General features: G+C 44.5%; 1 protein-coding gene across 2 annotated transcripts in view; it reads left to right on the forward strand.

Moving 5' to 3' along the window:
• Nucleotides 1-27,546, forward strand: part of LOC126354820 (receptor-type tyrosine-protein phosphatase N2) — a 394,642-nt gene that overhangs the window by 178,389 nt on the left and 188,707 nt on the right. For both annotated transcript variants that reach the window (XM_050004761.1, XM_050004762.1), the window contains exon 2: nucleotides 21,771-21,824. In XM_050004761.1, the coding sequence (XP_049860718.1) occupies nucleotides 21,771-21,824 (54 nt within the window). The remainder of the gene's footprint in view (nucleotides 1-21,770; nucleotides 21,825-27,546) is intronic.

A 27,546-nucleotide genomic window follows, 5' to 3' on the forward strand; every position in this document is an offset into this window, starting at 1 on the left:
AACACGTTCTGATAAAAGAGTCAGTTAAACATCTCACGGTTTTATTGAGATTGTACAGCACTGGATGCGAGTTATTAACATAAAAATGATCGCAGACGGGATTTTATGTCCTGTATATCTACACTAGCTAAACACGACATTCTGAGCAGTTTATTTTCACCCAGTAATAAAGGTCTATACTGCGTGCGCACCGCTCTCAGCTCCCTATCCCTGTGCCCACCCAACTACATAATTACGGAAAACGCGATTTTCCGGTCCGCAGTCTTCGCCTTCTACTTTCGCCAACCAGCGTTAAAGCTACCTTCCGACGTACGCTTCGATCGTGCTACAAACACTGTCCGCATACCTCTCACAGCCTCACAGTTATGTCAAATAAAGCCATTATGCAATCCAATGACGAAAAACCAAATTTTCAGTTAAATTAGTTTCTTGGTCACACACTACAGCGTCCTTTGTTTCGTTCCAGTCTGCAGAATAAATTGTTTTATTAACACATATTGAAATTCCATGACTTATTGTGCGGCCAACAACTGCTATGATCTCGTGTCTGATGATGTTCTGTTCCGATGGAAACTGGTTGCAAAATAAAATGATTCGTTGTAGTCGCTGTTAATGATTCAGTATGACTCCCAGTAAATAATAACAAAGGTGTGGAACATCAACTACTGGGAACATTTTACCTGTCCAAATGCCCTTTCGAGATTGAAACCATTTCGAAATGTTCTTTTGTGAAACACATAATTAAGTAGCTTTTTCTTCCTTTATTGTGTTTCAACAATAAATAATAAAAATAATAAAAAATAATAAAAATAATGAAAATAATAATAATAAATAATAAAAATAATAATCTGGGGCGGCTGGCAGCAGCATATGCGCTGCCCTGCAGCCGAAAGACAGTAATTATACAAAGAAGACATTTAATTTAACAGAATGGAGAAAATATGGCGTAGGTAGATATAAAAAATGGGGAACAGTACGGAAGACAAAAAGTGTTGCGACTGTAAAATGGAGATAAAAACAGTAAAAAAGTAGTGCACACAAAAAACAACACACTGGGACAATTACAAAACACGAAGCGAAGTATGACCGGAGCATAAGAGTATCGACGGACGGCGTAGGACGTAACTATCACTGATAGTAAGACTGTGTACAAGACCAGCAAACAAATAAAACACAGCTCGTGACGCATGGGAGAACGGCACCAAACACAACGCTGGTGTGTGTGGAGAGGCTGAAGTGTTCAGTTTTATTTTTCTTTCAGTATCATGCCTGTTGAAACATTAATGAAATTTCAATTAGTGAAAGTGAAATAACGATTCATTGAATAATGACAGCATAAAATGAAACAGAGAAACGCGTCAGATAGAAGGGTGACACACAGGAGATGACAGATGGAAAAAAACTGTTTTCTGTGAGTCACAGAACTGATGGGACGCATCGGTTCAACGTCTATTAATCCGTAGATTGCTTTGAACACCACAGCACTTAAACGGGCTTCGACTTTCTGGTATGTTCCCCAGATCTTTTAGTGTCGTTTAAATTAATTCGATTCATCTCCGTAGCCGAGTGGTCAGCGTACCTGCAGAGGATCCAGTTTCAATTCCCAGCAAAGCTGGCAGCGGTCGGGTAAGCGGTGTGCTGCACCTCCATACCGCATCCAAATGACGCCGTACGAAAGAGGACGATGCGGCGCCTGAAGGCGACGCGTGGGCCTGAGAACGGAAGCTGCGGGGTTGGGATCTCTAAGCTGTTACAGGCTACCCACTATCGCGTGAAGAAAGGCAATGGTACACGGAATGAACGGGTCCATTTCATGCTACGAAGAAGAACTCCGATACTCCACAGAACCACCTCTGACCTGAAACACACACCCCACACGCTAGAGGTTAAACCCCTCATTCAGCCGCCGGTGCCCTTGGCGCCTTGCATCATTAGCAAAAGACGAAAAAACTGTGACTCCTCAGGCTGCACTACACACCGCCAGTCTAGCTGCTCTCCACTGTGTTCTTTCGTCCACTGATGACATGCGGATTTATATGCCACTGTGTGGAATGACCTACTGCAAAGTACCCGACTCCAAATGTCCACTGCATTCAGTTCCCGTTGCAATGCTGGGACGGAAATTGGTTGAGCTGGACCTGCTTTCAATCACGGCAGTAATTCCGGTAAAGTCTGAGACCGTCTGTCATTGACGAGGTGTGACAGCCGTCTCCGATCGCTGTCGGTCCGCCTTTCGATGTCCCTGAAGCCATTAAAACTTCAACGTATATTGTTTCGTTCCAGGTTCCCACCAGTGGATTAATAATAGAAGTCCTCCAGAGGCCTCAAAAAGCATTTATAGAACTGAAGCCTAACTGCGTGGGCTTGATTTTTGTGTAATGCATCTCGTGCTTCTGATTGGAAACTGCAGATCTCAGTGCGTGGGACGTGTGCAACGGACAGATCCTCGCGTCCGTGCTTTTACCGATAGGTCCGGCAGGAGAGGAATTTTTAGCAGCCCGCTTCCGCAGAAGCGCCCACGCCGACGCCTACCTACGCGCATTAGTGACGCCACAGCGCAGGTCACCTTTAGCTGCTGTTCAGACGAGGCTCAACGGACTGACACGGGCAGATCCACGATTTCTCGAGAGGCAAATGCCACTTACATTATAAAAGTCGTAATCTTGGTCGCACGCTACTTTTATTTAAATTGATAACCGGTTTCGGCTTTGCAGCCGCCATCGTATCTATAAATTACACCAGAGACATACAGACCTGTAGTTAATAACAAAATACAATGTGACTTTGAATTTAGTAATCCAATCCGATACAGAGGTCGCCAGTCACCTCCGCAGGTCGAAACGGCCTCGTTTCGCGGGCTGTCATTTGCCTCTTGTCTGGTCCCTGTAGCTGAGTGGTCAGCGTGCCGGACTGTCAATCCTAAGGTCCCGGGTTCGATTCCCGGCTGTGTCGGAGATTTTCTCCGCTCAGGGACTGGGTGTTGTGTTGTCCTAATCATCATCATTTCATCCCCATCGACGCGCAGGTCGCCGAAGGGGCGTCAAATCGAAAGACTTGCACCCGGCGAACGGTCTATCTGACGGGAGCCCCTAGTCACACGACATTTCATTTCATTTCATTTGCCCCTTGGACTCGTCAACACCATATGCTTCGTGGAATAGGACTGCAGAATACGGAAGTAGAATTTACTCTTGCAGCAACCCTCTAGCGTAGATTTTCTGTGGAATTTTAATCTAAATCTACATACACAAGGTGAAAGCAAACTCCGCCGAAAAAATATCATTGATTGTTCAGGGATATTTTATGAGTATTTTTCTACAAGAGGCCCGTGATCTCTGGTGGTTCGTTACGAAGTAATGGTGTAATTACGTTTTACTCGATTTGTTACTCCATTTACTTTTGTTTTTGTGAAAATACCCGAGGTGACCAGAGTGGAGCTACATATGTAATAAGATTTCCATGTGATATTAATAAATATCTGTTTATTACAAGAAAAAAAATCATGGAAAATGAGATTTACAAACTATATCCTTGGGGATACAATTCCATAAAATTTTAGTTACCTAAACTGTAATCGCAATTAGAATTATATATTAATGCCTTCAGCTGCCGACGGGTGTTGATATATAATGGGGACAGGTGTAAATGTGTGCCCCCTCTAGGACTCGAACCCCGGATCTCCTGCTTACATGACAGACGCTGTATCCATCTGAACCACCGAGGGGACAGAGGATAGTGCGACTGCAGGGACTATCCCGCGAGACCCACTTTCTCACCTTACATATCCACACACTACATTGGTAGTGTCCCTACTCAACTCACACATTACTTGTGGAAGACATGCTTAGCAAGTCCCGTAAGAGATCGGGCAATATGTATGGATCCGCACAGAAGAAGAAGGTCATAGCCGGTATTGTCAGAACTAGACTCCTGGAAATTGAAATAAGAACACCGTGAATTCATTGTCCCAGGAAGGGGAAACTTTATTGACACATTCCTGAGGTCAGATACATCACATGATCACACTGACAGAACCACAGGCACATAGACACAGGCAACAGAGCATGCACAATGTCGGCACTAGTACAGTGTATATCCACCTTTCGCAGCAATTCAGGCTGCTATTCTCCCATGGAGACGATCGTAGAGATGCTGGATGTAGTCCTGTGGAACGGCTTGCCATGCCATTTCCACCTGGCGCCTCAGATGGACCAGCGTTCGTGCTGGACGTGCAGACCGCGTGAGACGACGCTTCATCCAGTCCCAAACATGCTCAATGGGGGACAGATCCGGAGATCTTGCTGGCCAGTGTAGTTGACTTACACCTTCTAGAGCACGTTGGGTGGCACGGGATACATGCGGACGTGCATTGTCCTGTTGGAACAGCAAGTTCCTTTGCCGGTCTAGGAATGGTAGAACGATGGGTTCGATGGCGGTTTGGATGTACCGTGCACTATTCAGTGTCCCCTCGACGATCACCAGAGGTGTACGGTCAGTGTAGGAGATCGCTCCCCACACCATGATGCCGGGTGTTGGCCCTGTGTGCCTCGGTCATATGCAGTTCTGATTGTGGCGCTCACCTGCACGGCGCCAAACACGCATACGACCATCATTGGCACCTAGGCAGAAGCGACTCTCATCGCTGAAGACGACACGTCTCCATTCGTCCCTCCATTCACGCCTGTCGCGACACCACTGGAGGCGGGCTGCACGATGTTGGGGCGTGAGCGGAAGACGGCCTAACGGTGTGCGGGACCGTAGCCCAGCTTCATGGAGACGGTTGCGAATGGTCCTCGCCGATACCCCAGGAGCAACAGTGTCCCTAATTTGCTGGGAAGTGGCGGTGCGGTCCCCTACGGCACTGCGTAGGATCCTACGGTCTTGGCGTGCATCCGTGCGTCGCTGCGGTCCGGTCCCAGGTCGACGGGCACGTGCACCTTCCGCCGACCACTGGCGACAACATCGATGTACTGTGGAGACCTCACGCCCCACGTGTTGAGCAATTCGGCGGTACATCCACCCGGCCTCCCGCATGCCCACTATACGCCCTCGCTCAAAGTCCGTCAACTGCACATACGGTTCACGTCCACGCTGTCGCGGCATGCTACCAGTGTTAAAGACTGCGATGGAGCTTCGTATGCCACGGCAAACTGGCTGACACTGACGGCAGCGGTACACAAATGCTGCGCAGCTAGCGCCATTCGTCGGCCAACACCGCGGTTCCTGATGTATCCGCTGTGCCGTGCGTGTGATCATTGGTTTTACAGCCCTCTCGCAGTGTGCGGAGCAAGTATGGTGTGTTCTTTTTTCCATTTCCAGGAGTGTATATACTTACATGGATATGGTGTCGGACACGTCCAAAAGAACGTACACCATATATAAGTATATAAATTGTTATGTTCCCGGTTTGGTTTTGCACAAGCAGTTATAAGTCTACGAGGCCATTAGTTCGTTGACGATGTCCGCCTGCTTAACTGGGTGCTAACGTGCTCGCCCCCTATGCAAGCGGGCCTGGGTTCGATTTCCAGCGGGGTTGTAGATTTTCTCCGCTTGGGGACAGGGTGTTGTATTGTCCTCATCATCATTTCAGCCTCATCACTGGCGCACAAGTCGCCCAATGTGGAGTCAACTGAAATAAGATTTGCACTTCGCTGCCGCATTTCCTCGGATGTGGCCTCCTGGCCGATGCCCTATGTTCATTTCCATCTCTTTTTCCGTTGACGATGACTGACGAAACAGAAATTATTCAAAGATTACAGTTACTGGGTGCTATCAAAGAATCAAAACAACCGACTTATACCGTAGCAGAGCAAAGTCTTTGGTGGAAGCTCCGGCTGCGGCTGCTGGAAGCTCTTCGCAGTGCTGTTGTGATGATCCTCCTCGCTTGGGGCTGCAGTTGGAACAGCTTAGTCACAGCGCTGAGTACATCCTCGATCGGAGCGGCGACTGCCACTGCTTGACAGGGGCCAAGCGGCGTCTTCAGTGCACACCCAGCAGACAGATACCATGTCAGCAAATGTAGCGCCGATATAATACGATCCACGAACGATGGCGGTTCGCGCACGCCGAGGCACGGACGGAGATTGCATTTTTGACGATTCTAAGCGACAGTTGTGGTACGCGCATGCGCGTTTTCCCCTGCAGGAAAGCGTATATCCTGCAAATTATGTCTCTCGCTTGCGTACCCAGAATGTATCACTTACCCCACTTACAATCAGCGGTGACAGTTCGCAACAAATGGGATCGAAATGCACTAAACAACTGGCTACGATCACAGTTAACGCTCATATTAGCTACAGCCTTCACAGCAGAGCGCTCAAAACACTACTGAACGCTCATTGGCTGTCGGAGAACACGTGACGTAGATGCGCAGGGCAAGCATAAACTCGACCGCCATCGTTCGTGACTCCAACTATAACAGCGATACACCGAAGGCGGGTGGTGAGGTCGACTCCGTATGTTTCTCATGGCGGCTGCTGAACGGTAATTCATAAAGGCAGCTGTGCGTTTTGGTCGACCGCTGTGCTGAAGCACCGGTAGATTATGATAAAGTGCAGCTACTCACAGTGGTCCTGAGTGGACTGTATCGTGTGGCAGCGAAACTTGGTAGGCAAGCTAAAACCTAGTTTATACGATGACACTGGGTTGCGCCACTCGTTGCGTGGAATGAGTTGCACGCAAGTGGTTTCATATATGACTGTACACACGGCCACACCAGTATACATTTTAGTTTCGTCGTTTTGTGGGTCCCTGAGTCGTGTCTGAAATGAATTGGCAGCTGCACGTCGCAAGAGATGTGATGGAGTTAAATCTTGTCTCGTGGAATCGCTGCATAAAAAAAAAATAAGAAACGTATTTCGATTCGTGACTGTATGAAGAAAAGACATCAGCTCGGTTGCTCAGCATCCTTGCTGAAATAATTTATAATGGAAGATCCAAGGAGTTCTTTTAATTATCTTAGAATGTCACCAGAACTGTTCACGTTTCTTCTAAATAGAGTTAATTATGCGATAAAGAATAAAGGTATTGTAATGCATGAAGCACTGTCGCCAGAATTGCACTTACATATCATATTGAGTGCATTCAATGGAGAACACTCGACTTGCTATAAGATACGGTTTTAGTTGGCGATGACGCTTTTTCATTAACACCAATAATTATTAACATTAACTGTAATAATTATTAACATTAGCAACAATAATTGTTCGAAGCAGACCGCATTAAGAAGAGAATGGTTTGCAAACTACTGTCTTGAAGATAGATCTGTACAGTTGCAATATTTCAAAATTCCAACATAAGTGAATGGGGAGCACTGCAGCGATGTTTTAAGTAGATGAATATTGGATGAAGAATGCCTCTTCTTGAATTTGTATAGCCTTCCCTGCTGTCGACAATATTACTTAACAAAGAGTTGGCCAACTCGAACGATGGAATTTTAGTCTTGTAGACGAGAGCATTGCCACACCTAGAATTACACTTGCTTCTATTTTTCTTAATTCAGTTGTATATGTGCTCCTAACTCATAAAAATTTTGCCCTGAAGCTCAGATATTGTCAAACCATCTATGTTATGATCGCACATGATGGTCTCAGCGGCAGCAATATCTCGCTTACTTTTATAATCAGCATCACTGAAATCCCACAAACACCTATGCAAAGCATTGATATCCAAAAGGCGAACATTATTCTCCGTTCCCTACTTCATATTTCAGTTTGTCTACACTCTACGAACACACATAACCTCAAAATTCATGCAACTAGTGTTACCAAAGTTGGAACACGCCGAAAGTGTTTAGTTTCACCTACGAGTTGCGCAAACGCGCGGCGCGCATGCGCAGTGGCCGGTAGCGCAGTGGCCTGAAACCTAGTGTCGTCGTGTAAACTAGGCTTTATACGTTAATTCAAAATCGATTTACGCTGTAAAAAAAATTATTTCCGGTTTTAGCCACCAGATTCTAATCTGGCGCTGTGAATACAAGAAAGACATACAGAAATGTTATCGTGTGTAATGGATTAGGAACAAGATGAGGGCAGAAAAGTTCAAACAAGTGAGAAAGGCATAATGTTGATGATTTCATTAACCATCGTTTACGCAGTTTGTTCAAAACGAGCCACAGAGATGTTGACGACATGCTGCACAGGGCCTGATTTGCATCTGGTGGCCAAAATTAGAACTTTTTTTCGGATTAGATCAGTACCGCATTAACGCAGAAGCATATCTACCACGTTTCGCTGCCGTACTGTAATTACAGCTCACAATGGACCTATGTGGGTTGCTGCACTTTTCGTTATAACCACCCAGTAGAATCCAGTCCGTGTTGACACATTGTGCCTACCGGCCCGCGTTGTGGAGCCTGTTGTTATGCGGTGAAGCAACCTGCCAGTCACAGCTGTGTTGCTGGGTAGCAGTAGCTGTAGGCGACAGCCCGAAATGCAGTTAATGTTACTGTAGCTGAAAGAACACCTCAGCATACCGCCGTTCCATTGCAATCAGTGAACCCGCACACGAGGTGGATGTCGGCAGCTGTGCTGTGCGGCACTGTTAAAGTACAACCAACATTACTGGGAAAAAACGGCGGCTGAACAGAGCAGTACTAAACGCAAACTTGAGGGCGAAGAGTGAAGTACGCAATACTATTTTTATCAGTGAGTATCTTTTGTGAATGGAATACATTTGTTTGCAAAAATGACACAGACGACATTCTGTCGACGTTTTCGTTTTGTACAGATATCTGCATTGCAGTACAAAACAAAGATAAGTGGGGGTCACAACTCAAACTGTAGCGGGCCAGCAGACACGACGGGTCCCTGACTAATCTCCGACGTTTTGTCGGTCGAGACCGGTTTAACCTCATATTTCAGAAAGCCATATTACATTCCATGGTGGAGGCTACTCCTTGCCATCTTACCAGTACTATCAGTTTTCTGTCCTGTTCCATCTGTGTATTGAGGCGCGAATATGACTGTCAATATGTGTTCCAGTTTTCTCCAAAAGTTTCGGACAATAATGACTCCTTTATTTTATTATTTTTTTAGTAGTTCCCATTTAAATTCCCGGAACATGACTGTTAACTTTTTATGGGTTATATCGATCTGTTAAGACGCAGTAGCACGTCTCTGAATTGACTTTATGTCTGTTGCCATGCCTGCAAGTAGGGCTCAACAGGCACTAGTGGTTTATATGCGATGCTTTTTACAGATGCATCGCACTTTCCTAGAAACCTTCCAACAAATCTGTCTTCAACCGCCTTCCACAGTTTCGGTTGACAATTCAAGGCAATAACTGTGAAGTCACATTTATATACTTTCAGCTAAAAGATAAATGACTGTTCAGAAATTGGAAAACTTTATTAAACGCTCTTATTTTTCCCAAACTTTATTTAGGCCATCAAGTCACGGTAATAGCTTACATCAAATAAAAATGTACTGTCTCGCCTACCTCAACTTTGAGGTACATCTTCAGTGGCCGCGTCGTCTCGAAACCATACTGTGATGCACCTGTTACCAGTACGGCAGTAGAACTACGTTCGGAGGAAACCGAGAACATGAATTTCCTCTAACAATGCGCCACTCTCGTTGCGTAGTGGTCTTGGCGCGAGAAGACATGTGTAACTTGAATTTTGAAGTCCCCTCGTCCACTGATGTCATCAAAACTCATATAAGCCTGATGTTACCTTCGTTTCTGTACAAAATTCCCCGTCCAGTAGAGCGTACTTACTTCTTCTTCTTCTTTTTCTTAGCCTTTATCCCGCGCTAGCAGGGTCCACTTGTTGACACGTCTCCCTCCATTTGGTCTGTCAAGGGCATCTTCATAGCTGGCATTGATTAATTCCATACCCTTCTTGACGCAGTTCATCCAACGTGTCTTGGTTCTGCCATGAGGTCGTCGGCCATTTATGTCCAGGTCCATAGCTGTTTTTGACATCGAGTCTGCTCACTGCGCATGATATGTCCGTACCGTCTTAACCTGCTTCCTCGTCGTTTGTTTGAGGTTGGTGCAACGCCAAGTCGCCGTCGACAAATCGGGTAAGTCCAAGGGACCGTCGGAGCATATGCATTTCTATACGTGGTGAGCCTGCTCATGCTTCGTTGCTGCTCTCGTTGGACAATATTCCAACCCATTAAGTGCGATTGGGTGTACTACAGTCCGATAAACCTTTGACTTAAGGCATAAAGCCACACGGGCGATCACACAGGACGCCGGTCACCTGGCGCCATTTCATCCAGGCTACACGGGCACGGACATCCCGTAGATCTTCACCATAAGTGCATATGAGTGAGCCAAGATATTTGAGTTGCTCCACTTTCTTCAGGTCTTCTACACCGACTTAGATGGTTCCTTCCGTTTGAATCCCACACTCCATATATTCTGTCTTCTGTCGAAGGCTAAATTTACCAAGTCGTTGATTCCAGTGCTGCGTCTGTTCCCTAGAACCTATCCCGGCATCGTCATAAGTAATACTGGGATGTCACAGAAAACCTGTGTTTGGATGGCCAGGCAGAGATTTGAATCTCTGTTCCCCCGGATATTAGTCCAGTCTATTGAAAGGCAATACATTTTGCACCTTGGCCTTCGTGCAGTGAAGAGCCAAAGAAACTGGCCAACCTGCCCAATACCGTGTAAGGCCTCGGCGAGCACGCAGAAGTGCCGCAACACGACGTGGCATGGACTCGACTAATGTCTGAAGTACTGCTGGAGGGAACGGACACCATGAATCCTGCAGGGCTGTCTATAAATCCGAAAGAGTACGAGAGGTGGAAATCTTTCCTGAACAGTACGTTGCAAAGAATTCAAGATATGCTCAATAGTGTTCATGTCCGGGGAGTCTGGTGGCCAGCGGAAGTGTTTAAGCTCAGAAGAGTATTCCTGGAGACACTCTGTAGCAATTCTGGACGTTGAAATGCACAGTGGACATGAATGGATGCAGGTGATCAGACAGGTTGAGCCTGTCAGAGTCGTATCTAGACGTATCAGGGGGTCCCATACCATTCCAGCTGCACACGACCCACGCCGTTAAAGAGCCTCCACCAGCTTGAACAGCCCCTGCTGACATGCAGGGTCCATGAATTCATAGGTTGCCTCCATACCCGTTCACGTCCATCTGCTCATTACAATTTGCAACGAGACTCGTCCGACCAGGCAACATGTTTCCAATCATCAATAGTCCAACGTCGGTGTTGACCGGCCCAGGAGAGGCGTAAAGCTTGGTGTCGTGCAGTCATCAAGGGTATACGAATGGGCATTCGACTCCGAAAGCCCATCTCGAAGATGTTTCGTTGAATGGTTCGCACGCCGACACAATGAAATCTGCAGCAACTTGTGGAAGGATTGCATTTCTGCCACGTTGAACGATTCTCTTCAGTCGTCGTTGACCCCGTTCTTGCAGGATTTTTTGCCGGCCGCAGCGATGTTGGAGATTTGATGTTCCTTCGGATTCCTGATATACGCGATACACTCGTGAAATGGTCGTACGGGAAAATCCCCATTTCATCACTACCCCTGAGATGCTGTGTGTCATCGCTCGTGCGCCGACTATAGCGCCACTTTCAAATTCAATTAAATCTTGATAACCTATCATTGTAACAGCAGTAACCTATCTAACAACTGCGCCAGACACTTGTTCTCATATATAGGGGTTGCCGACCGCACCGTATTCTGCATGTTTAAATGTCTGTATTTCAATACGCATGCCTGTACCAGTTTCCTTGGCGCTTCAGTGTATAATTGCTGTTATTTACATCACTGTCATCTGATTTCAGCCTTTAGCCATTTGTAAGTGAATACTCCTACATTCTTAAAGATATGGGCGAGAACAAAATTCTGTGCTTGTAAACACTTTAAAACTGCTGCGGAAGTTATTTCAAAGTGTTGACAAGTATAGAACGTTGTTCTGGCCCGTCTGTTTAAGAATGTAGGAGTACTCTCTCAAAAATGGCTATCGTCCAAATCAACTGAAATGTAAATAATAGTGATTATGTAACATCCAATGTGGAATATAGAATCACCCTTCAATAAATTTGTGCCTGTGGCACCCGAGATGAGTAAACTTATCGAGGCCAGTTTGTCACCACTGCGTCACCTCGCTCGGCGACAATGCATTATGGGTTTCGCACGCTCAATATGTGCGGCATGTTGTGACCATTATAGAGCTGTTTCTCTGTCTTCGCAAAATAGATCATATCTGTAAGTGAAAAATTAAACTCCGTGTCCTTTCCATCAAAACTGAGGAAAAGACTAGAAGCTATAATCTTAGCAGAATAATGCCAAACCCTGAAATGTCCGGACTCGGCAAAAGCGAGAAGGGTCCGAAAGAAAACTGGCGCCAACAGTGAGAACCAGCAAATGCGCTGGTGGAGCGGCTAGGACGTGAGGCTGCTATCGACCGCCGCTGGCGCCAGCAATCCACACCACACCCTGCGGCCTCGGCTGTCGGCGACCCGCCACACACACGCACACACACACACACACACACACACACACACACACACACACACAATAACAATACCCCGTATCATTTCCCCAACACATGAATGGCCTTCCTACCAAAATAATCTAGCTCCTCCACTCCTCCCCCCCCCCTCCCCCCAAAACACCATATGCTCCCTTCCGTCATCACGTATTGAGTCGCCATATCGTCGATAAACTACTGTCGCGCAACCAGTTTGAATGGTTTTTAGTTATTCTATTTGGCTGCGCGACAGAGCGAAGTTGTGGAAACCACTTGAAGAACTACAAATTTTCACTTTCTTCCCTTCCCGTGCCACTCTTTCCATCTTCACATCTACATCTACATTTACATGACTATTCTGCAAACCACACTTAAGTACCTTGCGGTGTATTTACCGAGTCAGATTAGTGCTACACTCTCTCTCTCTCTTTCCTAGCGTTTACTCTGGCATTCAGGGTCCGTTGGTTTTCATGATTTGGCACTTTTTTTTATTTTAAATTTTTGGCTGGCTTCACTACAGCCGTCGGTTAAGCTAAGGGAGTGGAGTGTGTGAATAGTGTAAACTTTATTATGTGTGTTTGTGTGTGTGTGTGTGTGTGTGTGTGTGTGTGTGTGTGTGTGTGTGAGTGAGAGAGAGAGAGAGAGAGAGAGAGAGAGAGAGAGAGAGAGAGATCGTATCTTCTTAAGCAGAGATTCGGAACCAACCCAGTATTTGCCTAAATGAGTGTGGGAAACCGCCCAAAATCCGCGCCTGTTAGCGCTCACTAATCCGCCGCATAGCTAACCTCACCATCTCCTTAACATATTTTGCATTTTCTACTGTTTTTACACACCTACAGTTTTTTTCCATCTACTACTATTTTCGCTATCAAATCATTCCAGGAAGCAATATCAAATCTGAAACAAGTTTCTCTTCGTATTACTTTTAACGTGGTCTGAATGCAAAAACTAAATTAGGTCGAGTACAACTACAAACCGACAAAAATATACTTAGTATTTACGAAATTGTGACACAAATATTCATAGATGGTGAAGAAGAGGAACTATATAACTTCTGGATAGGGAAGCCTCGTTCGGAAGGACACAGTCGAAAGTTATAAGCGAAAACGAGAAAATTTCAAATTAATCGTCGATCTGCTGACGATATAATAATTCTGTGTGGCCCAGTGGCGTGCTGCAAGTCTTTCAGTTGAACGCAGTTTCGGCGACAGACGTGTCCCTAACCCGCCACATCTATCCAACCATGCAAAGAAGACGTGCAGTTTAACGTGGAAGCCGAAGAACGTGTCGTTTTTAACGACTCCTCATATTGTTGAGAGTTGAAGGTTCCCAGGCACTTGCTTTCCCGCTAAACCACCAGACCCGTCATCAGCTGACGATGATAATTATCCAAGTAGACACAATTTTAGGATAATTTTTTATCTGTCCAGCCTGCACAAGGTGCTACATTCACAACAGCCCTTATAACTAGCGTCCTTCAACTTCTATGCAGACATGACGTCGTAGCGCTTTCTAGCATCATGAAAAATGGAACGAAGTCGTCGTATGTCAAAGTAGATTCAGGCATCTCTAAGACTGTATTGTAGGAGTGTTGTCATCCACTATATGAAGACGTAAATGACTCTGGTCATACGTCTTAAACTCTAGGAAGGTGTTTGTGGATTATGCTGTTGTACGACTGCATAGGTAAGTGGGGAAGTCGTAACGCCAGAAAGTTTCAGCGAAATTCAGGAAGAAATGAAGAGGGACGACACTATATGGAGAGATGACCATAAACATATAGTGATGTGATAAAAGTCATGGGATACTTCTAATATCGTGTCGGTCCTTCTTTTTCCCTTGCGTTGCGCAGCAACTGGGAGTGTCAAGCTCTCAACAAATCGTTGGAAGTCCCCTGCAGAAATATTGAGCCATGCTGTCTGTATAACCGAAAGTGTTGCCAGTGCAGGATTTTGTGTACGAACTGACTTCTCGATTACGTCTCATAAATGTTCAATCCGACTCACGTTGGGAGATCTGAGTGGAAAATCATTCTCACGGGCTGTCCAGAATGTTCTTCAAAGCATTCGCGAACAGTTGTGGTTCGGTGACATCACCCATCAAAATACAAGATTTAAATTTATATTCGACATTAACTAGTTTTTCACAAATGCTTTTCTTGGTGTGTCCAGTCTACATTTTATATCCCATACATTTCTGGCAACATCACTTCTTTTGATGCTCAAATAGCAAAACTTATCTACTACTTTTAATGTCTCTCTAATGAATCTAATTCCTTCGGACCACCCGATTTAATTCGGCTGCATTCCACAACCGTTGTTTTAGTTTCGTCGACATTTTCTTATAACCTATTTTCAAGACACTATCCAGTCCGTTCAGCTACTCTTCCGCATCCATTGCCGTCTTTGACAGAATTACAATACCATCACCCAACCTTAAAGATTTTGGTTCTTCTCCCGGAACTGTAATTCGCTTCTCAAATTTCTCCTTGGTTTTCCCTCACAACTCGCTCAATATGTGGATTGAATAACATCACTGGGGTAGGCTGCAGCTCTGTCCACTTCCTTCAGAGCTACTGCTTGTCCTTCATGTCCTTCGACTCCCATAAAACCTGTACAAGTCCACTCCCTGTATTTTACCCCTGCTACCTTTACAGGATGAAATTCTTCGGTTAGTAAGTGATAATTCTCAGCCGTCGGCACACGCTAGCTGTGATTGTGGCAATCTGTTGAATCCGGTGGGTCTGTAGGAGAGTGGAGTCTCATGGAGCAGTATGTGGTGTTCCAGGAAGGGACGGTGGGTGGCGGTTAGGGAGGGGGGGGGGGGTGGAATGACGCAGGAGCTCATCAAGAACGCTCCCCCCCCCCCCTCCCCCCCTGCCATGTTCTGCTTGGGCAGTTTGCCAGCCAGCATCACTGCTTCCGCCTTTTGTTCCCATTTGTTCTGGTCCCGGAGCTGCTTTTAACGGATATTACTGCCTCCGAGACGGTAATTATGACGAAAGCTTTCGGACAATGCAGGCGACCGCTGCTCTCTGTCGCAGCTTCTCCTTTCCTTGCCCCTTCTTAACCTGTATGTGCAATCCACCTACACTACCTAAGGATATGACGGTTCATGTAGTACCTTTGCTAGATATGCGCTACTATTTTTTATTCTTTCTTTAACTATCTATTTCTTCCGGCCCCGGTAGCTGAGTGGACAGCGCGACAGAATGTCAATCCTAAGGGCCCGGGTTCGATTCCTGGCAGGGTCAGAAATTTTCTCCTCTCAGAGACTGGGTGTTGTGTTGTCCTAATCATCATCATTTCATCCCCATCAATGCGCAAGCACCGAAGTGGCGTCAAATCAAAAGACTTGCACCCGGCAAACGGTCTACCCCACGGGAAGGGCCTCCCGACATTTACATTTTTTACTATCTGTTTCCACTTAAGTAAGGTTCTCGAAGCAGATAAAACAAAAAGTACACAAATTCTGCAAATCGCTATCATTTCTTTGGTATCGGATGCCACAGTCACAAATTTACGAAAAGATAATTCCATTTTCAACCTAGATTTAGACACTCATTTATTTCAGACATTTAGCCGCTTCCAGCTATGTGCCATTTTGAAGTGCTTACTCATGAGTGATATTTAAATCATTGACGGGTACGGAACGTTAGTTTCAAAAATGGTTCAAATGGCTCTGAGCACTATGGGACTTAATTTCTGAGGTCATCAGTCTCCTAGAACTTATAACTACTTAAACCTAAGTAACCTAAGGACATCACACAGATCCATGCCTGAGACAGGATTCGGACCTGTGACGGTAGCGGTCGCGCGGTTCCAGAGTGTAGTGCCTAGAACCGCTCTGTCACTCCGGCCGGCGAACGTTAATTTCGTTTGAGTCTGCTACGACAGGAATTATAATTTAAACTAGCGACCCGCCCTGCTGAACACTGGTAGTACTAACAAGCAAACATCACCAACTCGACCTCATACTTCAAGGAGAAGAAAGTACGGAGTGTTCAAGAAGTCTCTCCGCAGTGCCATATGATTGTTATCCGCGCGTGCCGTATGCCGCAGTGAATATACCGAAATGAAACTCAGTGAAATACAAGTTATTATTTATTGAATATTCATTTTTACTGAGGTAAACGAAACTGTGGAATGTTGGGAGAGTCCACTTGAAGGAAGGAACCCAGGCAGGCGAACAAGCATACGGCACGCGCAGCTAACAATAGTATAGCACTGCGGAGAGAGTTTTTGAACACCCCGTATAACGACAATCAAATGAAAAAGAGAAATATCGGGAAAAATATGTAAACTGTTTATTATTTCGAAAGTAATTGCCATAACTGCTCATTTAATCATCTCAGAGCGAGACAAGACGGTCAACGCACCCACGGAAAAATGTTTTCGGCTGCCTACGAAACACTGATTGTAGCCAGGAGTGCAAATCGACTGCCGCGAAAGTCTTCCTTCAAAGCTCCAAAAATATGGAAGTCGCATGAGGAGAGGTCGGGAGTGCATGAAGGATGTGTAACGGCCACCCAGCGTAACTTCTGCAGCGTACTCGAAACAATAGTCGCAACATGTAGGCGGGAAATATCGTTCCGTAAGCAACCGGAAACATTTTTCGATGAAGGCGTTAAACGTCCTGTCTCGCAGTGCGATAGCTCTACTAGAAATGATGGTGATCACTTTTGGAATAATAAATAATTCACTTACTGTTTTGCATCTGTATCATTCTTATTTGACTGTCCCTTATACGCATGCAAGACATCAGCCCCAGCAATCGATCCCATAATTGTCATAGCACGCAGTTACGACCTTCTGACGAACGTCTTTTAAATTTCACGAGCTCGAGTTGTTTGTCAGTCGCTTTGCCCCACTGCAGCCGTCTGAGCGCGAAGAATTGTACAGCATAGCATCAGCCGGAGCCGTTCTGTTCGTGGAATGCTGAAGGCGAGGGAAGAGGAGAGCGGAGGTGGATACATCTACCAAATGTTTTATGAAATCTTTTTCAAGAACGCATGTTAATCATCGCGAAAAATAGGTACATAATGTGACTAGGACACATAATATGTCAACCTCACGAACACATATGTTGAGTATTATTATATACAACTGAAGAGAAAAAGAGTAAATCTAAGTAACTCAATAAATATTATGAAATGAAGATAATTATTTTCGATTTGCAATTTAATCATAGCAATGAATTTAGCGGATAAAGCATCTCCTTCATATGTATTCACTTCAATATTGTCAGCTTTAAAATCCAAAGAAAATAACGCATATCAGTGGAGTTAGTAGTGAAACAGACCCCCACTGCTTCTTAATTGACAAACTGATCCGTTTCAATAATTTACACTGCATTTGTGAATCAGAACATAAAAATGTTCAAAGCAAAGAAATCTTTCTGATAAGCTACACTTTAGAGACCACACACTTTGACCTAAAGAACAAGGCACGTTACGGAAGTATCTCACAAACCTCTTATTCGTTCCACCGGACAGTACTTCGCACTCTGCCTCAGGCGTCTGCATTGGGGCGGAGTGAGTGACTAATAACCGGTGGGAGCAAAATTTAAATGCTGTTCATTTGGAAGGTCGTAAGTGCGTATTAGCAGAATTACGGCCCAAATTTTCCCGCTGGACCGATTGCTGGGACTGGTATTTTTCAAGTGTGCTTTTTTTCCCTCAAAATATGAGGTCGAATTGGTGATGACTTCCCGCAGCTATCTACGTCCGGACGACTTGTCTGGGGTAGCGATAAACGTGTTTACGGGCCACTTCGTACTACTGTGCTTGACATTCAGATAACGTGTTAGATGACTGAATGTCATGACTTCCATGCACCTTAAAAAACTGAAGAAGCTCTCTCCGGGACAGTGCTCAGGAGGCATGAAAATTATATGTTCCATATTTAACTTACGTTTGGAGTGACGTCTCGTGACCATGGTAAGAACATATTATGATTTAATTAATATCAGTACAGCCAATTTAATATTCTTTGTGAATGATGAGTGTGTACTAGTGAATGTGTGTGTGTGTGTGTGTGTGTGTGAGAGAGAGAGAGAGAGAGAGAGAGAGAGAGAGAGAGAGAGAAAGAGAGAGAGAGAGAGAGAGAGAGAGAGATTGGGTATATATTTCAGTTTGTAGCTTATCGGGCATCGGAGACTAGCTAAATGGACCACGTCCGAAGGCCACCAATGACGCTAAATAAAACAGAAAAAACACGCCTGATCTGTATATGTAGCCGGTGCCAGCATTTCTCTTGTAAACGTCACTACGTAGTTATTCATTCTTCAGACACATTGTCGCAGCATTTAACCGTAAATTCTATGTGACAGGCTTTTAGGCCCTGCCACTCAAAGAATGGTGTTCACATCTAGATTTGATTCAAGGAAAGTAGAAAGCTGAGAGAAGAGTCATCTGCTGGCCTTTTAAAACAACTCTCTTTAAGTAAACGAATCAAAGCTACGTTCCTTGCCGATCTTGTCGTAATTTGTCGAAAAACGTTTTACTTTTTGCATGACAAACTAAAAACCACAGATTTCGGATTCACGTGCTTTTTTGCTATGCAATTGCTCTCAAACGGTTGCTTACGATACTTCGAAGTTAAGTAACTCGCTGCGCTCCCTTCGACGAATGTACAACGCATTATGAATGCGAACTGAGATTGCAAATATAAGGGAAGCATAAACTGACAGTCTGAAACTGTCGTCTCTTTTTAAATGCACCCCGAACCGTCTTAGAAGTCTTCATCCACATGGTTGGTCAGATTCCAATCCATCCTCTGTTTTTAAGGTGTCAAGAAGATCGCACCCAAGTCTGTTTCCTTCTTTAAGAAGCTCACGAATCCACCTACAATTATGAGCTATGCTGCTACTTATCGGTTGGTGCAAATTAAGGTTTACGCTGCTGCACACTAAATATAGCTAATATAAAAGCAACTACATCAGTTATACTTCATTTTAAGCCTGCACAGGAAGAAAATTACACAGATCATGAAATAATTTAGAATCCCACTAAAACTGGCCTATTTAACGGAAATAACAATGAAAGCAACAGTGTGTAAAAAAGAATAGAGCAAGAACTGTCTGGTGAATTCCAAGTACAGAGGGGGCTACGACAGGGAGATGTGATCTCTACAATGCTACTTAATTTAGTTTTAGAAAAGGTGATGCGGCAAATACCGATAAACCTAGGAGGAACAATACTTAATCGGCAAGCTCAAGTGGTAGCATATGTGGATGACGTAGCATTAATGGCAAGGAATATAAGGGCACTAAAGGGGAACTATGATACGTTAGAGGAATCAGCAAGAGAAATAGATTTAGAAGTAAACATAAACAAAACAAAATATATGTGATGGGGAAGCCCAATATAAACGGACAAAAGAATTCAATAGTAATGAATGGAAAAGAATATGAAAGAGTGAAAACATTTAAATATTTAGGTTCTGTAATAACGGAGGACTATAAAGTAGGAGTAGAAATTCAAGAAAGAATAGCGAGTGAAAATCGTTGCTATTTTGCCTTGCAGGACGTATTTAATTCCAGGAATGTTAGTCGGAATACAAAAATCAAAATATACGCGACCATATTAAGGCCTATAGTAATATATGGACCAGAAGGCTGGGTATTGACATTAAAGGAGGAGAACTGGTTGTTGAGGTGGGAAAAAAAGATACTGAGAAGGATTTTTTGAGCGATGAGAGAGGAAGATGGCTGGAGAGTAAGGACAAATGTAGAACTACAAACACTTTTTGGACAGATGGATATTGTTGTTAAAATTAAGCAGGGAAGAATAAGATGGCCAGGACATGTACAGAGAATGCCAGAAACTCGGAGTGTCAAGAAAGTTTTCGTGGGCAAATCTGAGGGAGAAGGAGAAGAGGTAGACCCAAGAAAAGGTGGCTGGACGATATGGAAGAAGACCTAAAGGCGATGGGAATAAGAAATTGGAGAAGGAAGGCGATGGACAGAGGAGAGTGGAGGCAGGTGATACAGGAGGCCAAGATTCTTCAAGGACTGTAGAGCCAACCAAGAAGAAGAACAAGAAGAATATAAAAGATAAATGGAGGAAGATAGATAGACAGGAGTTAGGTGACAGACGTACATATCAAGTAAGCACTTGAAAATGGCACGTTGCCGAAATCAGCTGATCGTGTGAAGCAAGTGATTGTGTTATAGTCAAGTTGGGAAACAGAATTATCTTTCAGTCGCTATAGAGTTGCTCGTAAGGTTATGTTTATTGAACGCTGCACTAAAGTCTCTTCACAGTCCACTCACGGACGGAGTTGTAAACACTTACTGATTGTTTGCCTTCATTCAAGTGGATAAGTGTCAGACAAAATATCCAAAATTCCAGGGTTCAACCTATAGTAGATTCAGGGGCTTCGGCCTGGAATCTCGTTGATTGGAGTAGAACTGTCTTTAGTGATGAGTCCCGCTTCGAACTGAGTCCCAATGACCAGGAAGACATGTCTAGAGACGCCCCGAACAGCATTGGGACACCAACTGGGCTGTCACTCGTCATACTGTCCCACAGCCAGGTGTGATGGTCTGGGGTACCATTTAGTTTCTCAGCCGGAACCATTGTCATCCTTGGCACCCTTACAGCACAGCGATATATCGACGATATTACATGCCCCGTTTCGTTGCCCTTCATGGCAAACTGTCCTGGACTTTCATTAGAGCAAGATAATCCCCGCTCCAAACGGCGACAGTTTCTACTGATTGTCTTCCTACTTGCCAAAAATCTGCCGTGGCCAGCTAGTTCGCCGGATCTCTCCTCAACTGAGAACGTTTGGGGCATTACGGACAGTTCCCTACAACCAGCTCAGGATCTGACAGTCTACAGCTGGACAGCATTTGGTACGATATCCCCCAGGAGGACAGACACCAACGCTGTCAGTCAACGCCAAGCTGAATAACTGCCTGCATGGGGGCCCAGAAGTGGAGCAACGCGTTATTGACTTTCTCTATTTGTGAAGCTCTTTCTCTTGAATAAATCATCCATTTTTTTCTGAAATTGTAATCATTTGTTTGTCTGTACATGTACATCGCATCTACCAATTTCCGTCCCATTCGGATAATTACTCCATGGTGACTCTTTATTTTTCTTAGTGTGTATCTCACCCATAGCAATAAATGCACAAAATAATGACGACATCAATATCGCGCTAACAATAGAATGAAAACTAATTTGGTAGCTAACAGATGCATTCACAAGAGCTAGTGTGATGTCACTGCGTAGCGCAAAGATTTCTACAAATTTTGGAACGTAAATTGTAACATCAGGAATAAATACTGACTCTTTTTCTATTTTCTGTTTCAGGTTGCATGTTCAGCCCCGGGGTGTGTGATGATCCATCTGAATGGTGTTTTGATGGTAAGTAACCAGTTTTGCAACCAATGAGATTATCACAGATCTAAATTCCGTATTCTACAGCAGATCTTGCACACATTAGGAACTAGGATTTAATGCAGAGACATATAACGTCGTGCACTTCACAATCTCATAAAAGATCTAGTTTTTCAGTATAAGATTTATGAGTCGTAATAGATCGATTGAGCTACAAAGCTGAACGGGAATAATAACTGGGGATACGAAATAGAATAATCATATACTTACAACTGTCGGTAAAATAAATTGTGCCTTTCATCTATTGGTAGAATACTAAGAAATTACGGTTTGTCCACGAATGACATTAATTACAAAATACTTGTACAGCCTACAATGAAACGAGAGCAACGCATATGGTCATAAACTTGTTTGTTTCGCTGTAGAGTGTACCTGATATATTGAAACATTTCAACTGTCTGACATTCGATAAGAACGTCTAATATCTTAGAAAAATCACACCTTTCGCATCAGAAACTGTGAAAATTACTCAGGCTTTACGTATTGCTTCTGGAGAGAGTGTAAAGATAAAATAAGAATAACAACAGCTCCCGCAGAAGCAAAAGCATTAGTTTAGGTATTAGGAGGGCTTTGTCGATAGGAAAAAGATAAAAAATTGATGGACATTTTTCCTTCGGAACACTCTACAAATGAGAAAACTTTTATTTATGAAACGTTTATTCTAACGTGAAGGAATCGGTGTTATATTCAGTCACTTCCTATTTTAGTGTCAGTGGTTAATTTTCCTGTGGGCCATACTTAAAGCAGCGTTGTGTGACTCTACACAATTGTAAAGGTCTGGAACTTTCTAATGGGTCAGTAAATCCCAATTCCTTAAAGAATCGAACTGCAATATAAAGCTGCCCGTTGTGGCCTAGCGGTTCTAGGCGCTTCAGTCCGGAACCGCGCTGCTACTACGGGCGCAGATTCGAATCCTGCCTCGGGCATGCATGTGTGTGATGTCCTTAGGTTAGTTAGGTTTAAGTAGTTCTAAGTCTAGGGGACTGATGACCTCAGATGTTAAGTCCCATAGTACTTAGAGCCATTTGAACCATTTTTGCAAAGTATAAAACACTTCCAAATGTCTCATTACTTTGCAAATGAGTTAATGCGTTAATATTTTGACATTAAGGACGTAATCTAGAAAAAGTTTAGAAAAGGTTTGAAATTGTGTGTCAGGTTTGTTGGAAGTCGCTAAGTACTCTCATTGTCAAACACTAGTTGAATATAATCTGGGTAATTTTAAGCAGAAACTATTTTTCATGTATCTGAGTGTTTATGACGAAAACTGTCCTGCCGTTCCCCAACCTCGGTGCAGCCTTAGATACATGTGATACCAGTGCGACGGTGCGGTATTCGCTCTTGCTTTCGTTGGAAGTGTAGCAATTACACGATTTGCAAAATCTGAACTTCCTCAGTTTCGTAGGTTTTACTCAAGATCTTTATGGCATCTGTTCCGTCATTTGACCTGATGCGAAAGAGTTCCGCCGGTACTTCATCAGTTCTTGGACATTTGTTCATTATGAGATCGTAAAAAGCGTTTTGAAATGCAAAGGTAAGGATGAGTCTCCCCTATCAGCTTTTTGTGCTGCGTCGACATTTGCAGTTGGCCTAATTTCTCCAGAAAAGTGTTAATGTTCTCCAACCTTGAAACTACGTAGCAGATTAAAACAGCCGGCCGGAGTGACCGAGCAGTTCTAGGCGCTTCAGTCTGGAAACGCTCGACCGCTACGGTCGCATGTTCGAATCCTGCCTCGGGCTTGGATGTGTGTGATGTCCTTAGGTTAGTTAGGTTTGAGTAGTTCTAAGTCTAGGGGACTGATGACCTCAGAAGTTAAGTCCCACAGTGCTCAGAGCCATTTGATTTTTGATTAAAACTGTGTGCCGGACAAGGGATCGAAACTGGGACATTTTCATTTTGCAGACAAGTGCTCTACCAGCTAAGTTAACCAAGCACGTCTCAGTACCCACTGTGATACCTTGACTTCAACCAGTACCTCATCTTCTACCTTGCAGACTTCACAGAACTTCAGTCTTTAGAGCATTTCCTCGCCAAAGGCAAAGGTCGCGGTTCGAGTCTCGGGTTAGCACACAGTCGGGAAGCTTCAAAACAGAGCTACTTTGCATTTAAGTTAAAATTCATTCTGATTCACAGGAGTATTGTTTCCATCATCTCCTCTTATTGTGTAGTTCCATTACTCAATTATATTTGTCATCTCTAATCACTGTTTTCCTTGTTCTGCCCTTCGTAATAATGAAACTGTTTATTAGCAAGCAACTAATATACTCTCAATCGTATGCGTTTGGTACTGTCGAGTCAACACCTAATACATAGTATTCGTTTTTCTTTACTTTCGTTAAAGATCACCATTACGTATCAAGCCTCTGACATACTGTTACTGAGACGTGAGTGCGTAGCTCTTTGGTGACAAAGTAATAGTGTTATCTGTAAGGGAGGAAGTGACTGCAAGTACACTCTATTTAAAAATATCGCCGACTGAGGATCATGGTTCAAATGACTCTGAGCACTATGGGACTTAACATCTGAGGTCATCAATCCCCTAGAACTTAGAACTGCTTAAACCTAACTAACCTAAGGACATCACACACATCCATGCCCGAGGCAGGATTCGAACCTGCGACCGTAGCAGTCGCTCGGTTCCGGACTGAAGCGCCTAGAACCGCTCGGCCACCGCGGCCGGCACTGAGGGTGACTCGGTTCACCAATCGTAAACTTGTAAGTCGCTAGAATCAATGTGACATTTACTAGCAACACATCTAACAGAATAGAACAGGCACTCGTAAATCCTGCAGCAAGTAAGAAAACCATCAGGTTGCCCTCCATGGGGTGGGTGCACACAGCGACTGTAGTTATATTGGGTTAGATAGAGCAGCAATCATTCGTAGAATTAAGTTGCTTTAATATGACATTTACAGTCACAACGCAGGTCAGATTTCGACCTGTGTCAGGTCATTATCAATGCAGTGCGGAATTGTAGCAGTTGTTCGTGCTCAAGCGAAAGCTTACCCCAATAATTGCACTGATAATGACCTGACACAGGTCGAAATCTGACCTGCGTTGTGACTGTAAATGTCATATTAAAGCAACTTAATTCTACGGCTGATTGCTGCTCTATCTAACCCAAGTAAGAATACATCTTCTATGATAATTCTGGAGTGTCGTAAGGTGCCCTACAATACAGGCATACACTAAGCTGACAAAAATCATGGGTACCTCCTAATATCGTGTTGGACCTCCTTTTGCCCGACCTATTGCAACAATTCGACGTGGCATGGACTTAACATGTCCATAATTGCAAAAGTGTTGCCGGTGCAGGATTTTATGCACGAACTGACTTCTCGATTATGTTCTGTAAGTTATCGATGGGTTTCACTTCAGGCGATCTGGGCGGCCAAACCATTCGCTCGAATTATCCAAAATGTTCTTCGAACCAATCGTGAATCGTTGTGGCACCGTGGCTTGGCCATTGGTCATCCATAAAAATTTTATCGTTGTTTAGGAACATGAGGTTAATGAATGGCTGCAAATGGTCTCCAAGTAGTCAAACATAATCAGGGACCAAATCCATTACACGTAGACACAGCCCACACGGTCATGGAGCCACCGCCATCTTGAACAGAGCCTTGTTGACAAACTGGGTCAATGGCTTTATGGGGTCTGCGCCACACTCGAACCCTACCATCAGCTCTTACCAACTGAAATCGGCACTCATCTGACCAGACCGCTGTTTTCCAGTAGTCTGGGGTCAAAGCGACATGGTCAACAGTCCGGGAGAGGCGCTGCAGGCGGCGTCGTGCTGTTAGCAAAGGCACTCCCGTCAGTCGTCTGCTGCCATAGCCCATTAACGGCAAATGTCGCTCCACAGTCCTAACGGATACGTTTCTGCGGCTATTTCACGGAGCGTTGCTTGTCTGTTAGCACTGACAATTCTTACGCAAAGGCCGCTGCTCTCGATTGTTAAGTGATGGCCGCCGGCCATTGTGTTGTCCGCGATGAGAGGTGATGCCTGAAATTTGATATTCCCGGCATGCTCTTGACACTGTTCTCGGAATATTGAAATCCCCACGAATTCCGTAATGGAATGTCCCATGCTTTCAGCTGGAACTATCATTCCGCCTTGAAAGTCTTTCAATTTCCGTCGTGCGACCATAATCGTGTTGGAAACCTTTTCGCGAGAATTACGTGAATACAAATGACAGCTCCGTCAATGCGCTGCCCTTTTATACCTTGCGTTCGCAACACTACTGCCATCTGTATACAGGGTGTTACAAAAAGATACGGCCAAACTTTCAGGAAACATTCCTCACACACAAATAAAGAAAAGATGTTATGTGGACATGTGTCCAGAAACGCTTAATTTCCATGTTAGAGCTCATTTTAGTTTCGTCAGTATGTACTGTACTTCCTCGGTTCACCGCCAGTTGGCCCAATTGAAGGAAGGTAATGTTGACTTCGATGCTTGTGTTGACATGCGACTCATTCGGCAGGCATTGTTGGTGATGTCTTGATTGGGCCCCATGTTCTTCCACCTACGCTCAACGGAGCACGTTATCATGATTTCATACGGGATACTCTACCTGTGCTGCTAGAACATGTGCCTTTACAAGTACGACACAACATGTGGTTCAAGCACGATGGAGCTCCTGCACATTTCAGCCGAAGTGTTCGTACGCTTCTCAACAACAGATTCGGTGACCGATGAATTGGTAGAGGCGGACCAATTCCATGACCTCCACGCTCTCCTGACCTCAACCCTCTTGACTTTCATTTATGGGGGCATTTGAAAGCTCTTGTCTACGCAACCCCGGTACCAAATGTAGAGAGCCTTCGTGCTCGTATAGTGGACAGCTGTGACACAACACGCCATCCTCCAGGGCTGCAACAGAGCATCAGGGATTCCATGCGACGGAGGGTGGATGCATGTATCCTCGCTAACGGAGGACATTTTGAACATTTCCTATAACAAATTGAATGAAGTCACGCTGTTACGTTCTGTTGCTGTGTGTTTCCATTCCATGATTAATGTGATTTGAAGAGAAGTAATAAAATGAGCTCTAACATGGAAAGTAAGCGTCTCCGGACACATGTCCATAAAACATATTTTCTTTCTTTGTGTGTGAGGAATGTTTCCTGAAAGTTTGGCCGTACCTTTTTGTAACATCCTGTATGTGTATATCGCTATTTCATAACTTTTGTCGCCCGTTGTGGTCGTGCGGTAACGTTCTCGCTTCCCACGCCCGGGTTCCCAGGTTCGATTCCCGACGGGGTTAGGGATTTTCTCTCCCTCGTGATGGCTGGGTGTTGTGTGCTGTCCTTAGGTTAGTTAGGTTTAAGTAGTTCTACGTTCTAGGGGACTGATGACCATAGATGTTAAGTCCCATAGTGCTCAGAGCCATTTGAACCATATCTTTTGTCAACTCAGCGTAATAGTAGTGATACCTCATAGGTTTCAGTAGACGGCTAAGCGAAAACTACTAGATATGCAAAAAATAAAATCATATTAGTGGACAGATCATTTCTCCAAGCTTTTAACTCACATTAAGGGGCCCAGTATTAGCACCATCTGGTACACAGCGAAGTTCAATATGTGCGCACAATTTATTTAAGTTGCTGACACTAATTCCCCGGGAAGGTGCTACTGCAGCCTGCTTTGGAACTCTGTCCATTGGATTGCCTGTCTGCGGCAAT

Source organism: Schistocerca gregaria, chromosome 3, assembly GCF_023897955.1.
Source record: "Schistocerca gregaria isolate iqSchGreg1 chromosome 3, iqSchGreg1.2, whole genome shotgun sequence".
Taxonomy (NCBI): domain Eukaryota; kingdom Metazoa; phylum Arthropoda; class Insecta; order Orthoptera; family Acrididae; genus Schistocerca; species Schistocerca gregaria.